At 38.5% G+C, this 7,320-nt stretch overlaps 1 protein-coding gene across 1 annotated transcript; it reads right to left on the bottom strand.

Moving 5' to 3' along the window:
* Window positions 1–3,283: 3,283 nt before the first annotated feature.
* LOC121431172 lies at window positions 3,284–7,320 on the bottom strand. The gene is made up of 2 exons (XM_041628683.1): window positions 4,909–7,320; window positions 3,284–4,368 (listed from the first exon to the last, which is right to left on the bottom strand). The coding sequence occupies exons 1-2, from the start codon at window positions 7,318–7,320 to the stop codon at window positions 4,114–4,116; spliced, it is 2,667 nt and encodes an 888-aa protein (XP_041484617.1). The 3' UTR covers window positions 3,284–4,113.

Here is a 7,320-nt window from a genome sequence, read left to right as displayed (position 1 = left end):
TCAAAGAAGAGGAAATGCAGATCAGTTACAAAAAAAATCAACACAAATTTTCGAAAAGAAAATAGGCCTACTTGTTTTGTATTATTGGTCTGACCCCTCCCCCCCCCCCCCCGCGTCTAAAAAGAAATGCTGGGTCAGGTGGAAGTGTTTATGTTTAGCCCCTTTTGTGGTGACCCAAGTTGAATACAGGTCAAATGAATCGCTTGAAATATCATGACATGTTGATATTTGTGAACACTAATTTTATAACTGTCTAAAAAATATAAATGTTGAACCGCCCCCCCCCCCCCCTCTCGATTTCGCAGCCATGAATCTGCTTTTTACAGCAGTACATAAACTGGGAGTCCTTGTCGGTCAAACGAATCGCTTGAAATATCATGACATGTTGATATTTGTGAACACTAATTTTATAACTGTCTAAAAAATATTATAAATGTTGAACCGCCCCCCCCCCCTCTCGATTTCGCAGCCATGAATCTGCAGTAATTTTGGATGTGACAACGTTTTTTCATGAGAGGTGTGTGTTTCGTGGTAATTAAGTTGAGTAAAACCTTTTTGAAAAAAATAACATTAATTACATGTGTAGACTTTAGTCATTCCGCGAGCGAGCATACATACCAAGCGGTTTGAAAAAAGGCAACGGTCTTCATCGACTGCCAGGAAGCCCTATGGGATCTCTATTTGATATAAAATCATAGCTGAACAGTGTAAGAAAGATAAACATAACAGGTAAAATTCACTATCTGGACATTTCATGATGGGATGAGATATTCATTATTTCTGTTTCGGAAAAAGAAATTCGACCAAAGTAGCCACCTGTCTGATTTTGGATACTAAAACGGTCTTATTTGATTATGATGACACCGAAAAAATAATGATTAAAAAACGCACCTCGAATTTGAGTTCAAGGGGCAATCATAATTATGTAACAAGACGTAATGATGATACGAATGGACGGTATTTGTACTTTTTAAAGGATGCTTTAATGAAATCATTTCATTCCCTTTCAAGAGATTAAAGGTGCAAGGCTAAAGACAAAATCACCGGCTTGCCCTAGTCATAAAATACTATTTACAACAATCACCTAATTATTTGTAGTTTTATGTACACATATGTATATCGCAAAATTTCGAACTATTCCGATCTCGAAGCCAAAACGATTTCGGTTTTGAAATAATTTACCTTTTAATGTACATTTACAATATTTTTTAAGCTCAGAACTCAATAAATAACCTCATCTCAGTGGGTCCGTTTCTTCGCTACTGGCTTTTTTTTTAGATCTGCCACTTATATGTAAGGTCGAGGCTCGATTTGGATCAAAAGTTTAATGATTAAAGATAATTTTTACTTAGAATGAACTGAGCTATTACCATGTACAAACTATGTCATCGTGATTACGGTTCTTTAGTGTTTGCCCAGCATAGGACGTATGTCTAGTTTGCATCTGCCGTTCAAAATATATAAATATCGAAATTCCAGTCAATTCGTCCCCATGGGACGAAAGATATTGATTTCGATTTTGAATCGTTATAACGTCATCATCGGAACAAAATAATGATTAAAAAACGCACCTCGAATTTGAGTTCAAGGGGCAATCATAATTATGTAACAAGACGTAATTATATTACGAATGGACGGTATCTGTACTTTTTAAAGGATGCTTTAATGAAATCATTTCATTCCCTTTCAAGAGATTAAAGGTGCAAGGCTAAAGACAAAATCACCGGCTTGCCCTAGTCATAAAATACTATTTACAACAATCACCTAATTATTTGTAGTTTTATGTACACATATGTATATCGCAAAGTTTCGAACTATTCCGATCTCGAAGCCAAAACGATTTCGGTTTTGAAATAATTTACCTTTTAATGTACATTTACAATATTTTTTAAGCTCAGAACTCAATAAATAACCTCATCTCAGTGGGTCCGTTTCTTCGCTACTGGCGTTTTTTTTTATCTTCCACTGATATGTAAGGTCGAGGCTCGATTTGGATCAAAAGTTTAATGATTAAAGATAATTTTTACTTAGAATGAACTGAGCTATTACCATGTACAAACTATGTCATCGTAATTACGGTTCTTTAGCACTGTTAGTGTTTGCCCAGCATAGGACGTATGTCTAGTTTGCATCTGCCGTTCAAAATATATAAATATCGAAATTCCAGTCAATTCGTCCCCATGGGACGAAAGATATTGATTTCGATTTTGAATCGTTATAACGTCATCATCGGAACAAAATAATGATTAAAAAACGCACCTCGAATTTGAGTTCAAGGGGCAATCATAATTATGTAACAAGACGTAATTATATTACGAATGGACGGTATCTGTACTTTTTAAAGGATGCTTTAATGAAATCATTTCATTCCCTTTCAAGAGATTAAAGGTGCAAGGCTAAAGACAAAATCACCGGCTTGCCCTAGTCATAAAATACTATTTACAACAATCACCTAATTATTTGTAGTTTTATGTACACATGTATATCGCAAAGTTTCGAACTATTCCGATCTCGAAGCCAAAACGATATCATTTCGGTTTTGAAATAATTTACCTTTTAATGTACATTTACAATATTTTTTAAGCTCAGAACTCAATAAATAACCTCATCTCAGTGGGTCCGTTTCTTCGCTACTGGCGTTTTTTTTTATCTTCCACTGATATGTAAGGTCGAGGCTCGATTTGGATCAAAAGTTTAATGATTAAAGATAATTTTTACTTAGAATGAACTGAGCTATTACCATGTACAAACTATGTCGTCGTGATTACGGTTCTTTAGTGTTTGCCCAGCATAGGACGTATGTCTAGTTTGCATCTGCCGTTCAAAATATATAAATATCGAAATTCCAGTCAATTCGTCCCCATGGGACGAAAGATATTGATTTCGATTTTGAATCGTTATAACGTCATCATCGGAACAAAATAATGATTAAAAAACGCACCTCGAATTTGAGTTCAAGGGGCAATCATAATTATGTAACAAGACGTAATTATATTACGAATGGACGGTATCTGTACTTTTTAAAGGATGCTTTAATGAAATCATTTCATTCCCTTTCAAGAGATTAAAGGTGCAAGGCTAAAGACAAAATCACCGGGTTGCCCTAGTCATAAAATACTATTTACAACAATCAACTAATTATTTGTAGTTTTTATATGTACACATAATGTATATCGCAAAGTTTCAACTATTCCGATCTCGAAGCCAATACGATTTCGGTTTTGAAATAATTTACCTTTTAAATAAATAAATAACCTCATCTCAGTCGGTCCGTTTCTTCGCTACTGGCATTTTTTTAGATCTGCCACTGATATGTAAGGTCGAGGCTCGATTTGGATCAAAAGTTTAATGATTAAAGATAATTTTTACTTAGAATGAACTGAGCTATTACCATGTACAAACTATGTCATCGTAATTACGGTTCTTTAGTGTTTGCCCAGCATAGGACGTATGTCTAGCTTGCATCTGCCGTTCAAAATAACTAAATATCGAAATTCCAGTCAATTCGTCCCCATGGGACGAAAGATATTGATTTCGATTTTGAATCGTTATAACGTCATCATCGGCTGCTTCTTGAGGCTGCGTCTTGAGGCCGATATGACTTTACTCTGATCACTATCTTAGCAATAAACTTGAAGTATAATTTTTTTATTTAGCATGCTACCTAACTTCAAAATGTAAGTAATTATCATTTTTAATAATAAATACTGCCAATGTAATTTTCATCTGCAAATTTAAAAATATCGAACCTGTAATCTAGAAATCACGAAATTAGTCCATCTATTCTACTTACAAACTTAGAAAAATGTGTAACCTGGGCTCCGTAACACAAAGATTAGCGATCAATCGCTAAATGAACTGACCAATTAAGATCAAGTTTACACGCAAATTTGGCGCAAAATACTGACCAGGAACCAATCAAAAGTGTTCTTTCATATTTACAATTCATCGCAAACCTTTTTGTTACGGAGCCCAGAAGGTATAAAGTCACGTTATAAGGTTTCGATTTGTCAGTTTCAGTTTAGCTCTTGTTTCGATCTTAAAGTAAAGAAAAACAAATCGCACTAAAACTTCTTAACCGGGGACAGGTATACGTTTTCTGTGAGGGATATGCTACATGGTATTGTTGATTGTCGAGTTCTTGGTGTTTGTACTTTTGCTGTCGCCTTGGCTGGAGCTTGCATCCTTCCGTGTGATGCCCAACTTTTCCTTCCAAAGAGCGATCACACGCTTGTTTAGACCGAATGCCAGGAAAACGAAAACCCCTTGGAGAGAGTTGACTGCGGTGAAGATGTACCAGAGTTCTGGAACGTTGGCATACTCGCAGACGAAGCAAAAGATCCAAGTGAAGCCCATCACACTAGAAAGCTAGAGACAGGAATATATATATAATGTAAGCAAGTCTACACTTTCCACACGATCTTCTGATGATGTATAACAACTGACACACCAACACGCTAAAGAAGCTCTGACGGTTAGGTCAATATCATATATATTAGATTGGAACAGGCTTGATAAAATAATAGAATTGTGATTGTCCTTTTTGAAAAGAAAATCTCAAACTCCGACTTTAAAATCTGATGATCACAACCATTGGAACTATTTTGAAAGCATAATGCAGATGGTTATTTTGACTCTTTATTCCATCAATGATACGATGATTAATGATTTCCTTAAAGTTCAGATTATGTATGTTGTCATTATTCAAGGAGCATGCATGGCAATGCTGCAGCCACAAAAACGAATCTGACTCCAAACCTATCGAAGGTAGGCCAAGCCACCGTAAATATCCTAATGGATTTCGTCGGTTATTTGGAGGCGGTTTCGCGCGTGTGTCTGTAGCATTTACAGCAGATTTAAAGCATATTAGGAAATTTTATGTTACACCATCAAAAAAGATTCCTTTACCTTGATATAAAGAGAAAGTTCTTCCTTTGCTCTGGCTAGAGCTGGCCTTTCTTTGAGGGCCTTCTCGGATGCCTTTTTTGTGAGTCGGATACCAACGACGGTGTCGCTGAAAAGAATTATGTTGAAAAACAGCAACGCAGCTAGAGGTACGCCGAAACCATACAAATTGGCATCACCACTGGATAGCCAACACAAACCTTCTCTTCCGTACTCAAAACTCAGGTCTGTGCACTCACAAAGATCAATCGTCAAACAGGCGCCAACAATCAAAGCTGGCGTTCCCCAGGAATAGAGAGAGTACCAGATGTAGAATATCTGGGATTTGCTGCCGACGCGGATCTTGGCACGGGACCCGAACGTACGGTTCAGATCAATAGCCAGCGCGTTCATCCAAAAGAAAATTGAGAGCCAGAAGAAGTGGGATGCGGCTGACATTGCCTTACAAAAGCCCTTGCTATTGCTGCTGATCACTGCCAAACACATTAACACGAAAACCATCAGGAGAGCAACGGACAGGGCGAGAATTGATTTTCCTGCCATGTTTCTGAGCTTTGGGAAAACTACATAAGTGGTAATTACAGCGAGTACAGATACCATCGACAGTATAGTTCCTACCATAGTCATAATGTCCAACCCTTCAGGAAGGCTTTGGTTTTGACCTTCACTGTCTTTACGACAGTATAGAACCGAACCATTTTCAATGCGCTCGAACTCCCCGTTCTCAATTATTCTGTTGTCAGTTTGCAAACGTATGGAATCTTCAGAGTCGTCAGTATATTCGAATTGTCCCGGATCAGCCATGAAGTAATCTTTGCAGGTTTGCAGAGAAATATTACGGCAAATATATTCTCCTTTTATTGAGGTCACCTCATATGCCCCTGCCTCTCTGGTGATCTCCAACCTAAATGGAGGTAGCAGAGTTTCATTGGTCTTCCCTTTAAAGAAACTAGAATACGAGGCGCAAGTCCAATCAGCAGGAACATTTATTTCTATCTCTGTCACGGAGACGTTCCCAAAGGAAGGTGTAAAATAGCACGCTGCGTCATCAATCCAAGAAGAAGCATTAAAAACGGCGCTGATATTAGATTCAATCAAGGCAGAAAAATTAAGAGCTATTTCAAAGCAAGCCTGACATGCTCTCGTTGAGATTGTCCCGTTCGATTCAAAACAGCCTTCCTGATCGTAAGACTGTATTTCGGATCGATTACAAGACACATGAAGCAGGTCTAACACGTCAAAATCCGTCAGCAAGTCGTACGGCGATCCCATTAACAAAGAGTTCATTGCGTCTACGAGGTTCTTCAAATCATTAGAAGTAACGTTCACCTCCGTCTCTCTATTTGACTGAGACTCGAAGGACAGACACACACCTCCTACTTCGTCAACAGGAAGGCGCTCGCAAGTTCCTGTCGTATCGTTATAGACAAATCCGGACAGGCAATACACGACCTGACAAATCCTTGTCAGTGGATCAAAGGCCTCGTTGAGGGCACAAGAAAGAGTAGTGGATGTATCAGGACTGAAAGAAAAGTATTCCGCTAGCGAAGGAAAATATCGTCGTGATATCCTTACTCCTGGCCTCATCGATTCGCACAATTTGACATATTTATTACAGACATCTATACCATTGCATTTCGCGCAAGCCAAATTCTTGTATATTGTCCCATTGTGCTTCACAGGTGCTAGATAAGAAGGGCATGTAATTTCGGTATCTGGTTGTTCTGGATATGGCATTGGACACGTGGTAACGCTGATATTGAACGTACATGTCCTGGGAGCTAGGTGTTCAGGTCTGTCTTCCGGTTCTTCAAGAGCTCGAGAACATGTTCCTCGTTTGATTAAATTTTCTTCTGTGTAGTCCAGGTCATCAAGCTGAGACGATTGAACGTCATAAGTTAAATCATCATCACATCGCCATTTTCCTTTCCATTCCTTGATGTTGGACAAGTCCACCCCGTGGCACATGGCGCAGTAAATATTCTTGAAATGTCCGATGCTTTCCACCATCATCGGAGTGTGGAATACATCTGCTGCCGTTTGATACTCTTCACAATAAAGGCGAACAATGCTCTCACGTGGAACGTAGTCAGGGCAGCTACTAATGAAGTTATAATACTCGAGACTTGTACTGTTTCCTGAAGATAAAAACCATTCTACCAGTATGGACTCACACTTCATGTAGGGTAGGAATTTCTCTATGAGAAGGTTCTCGACTGGAACTTGGTCAGAATACCCTGGCGCATCATGGCAACAATCCTCAAAGAGAACGCAATCGTCATCGCATTTACATGTCTTAAGTGGTCGACGTTTCTGGCATGAATAATGTTCTTCTGTATCTGAACATGTCGGGTCGGGATGAGGCTGTTCTTCCCCATCTTCTGTGCATGTTAGTGGTTCTGTTAAGAAGAGCAT

This window comes from Lytechinus variegatus, chromosome 1 (assembly GCF_018143015.1).
Source record: "Lytechinus variegatus isolate NC3 chromosome 1, Lvar_3.0, whole genome shotgun sequence".
In the NCBI taxonomy this organism is placed as follows: Eukaryota; Metazoa; Echinodermata; class Echinoidea; order Temnopleuroida; family Toxopneustidae; genus Lytechinus; species Lytechinus variegatus.
This window is presented reverse-complemented; position numbering and strand designations above follow the sequence as displayed.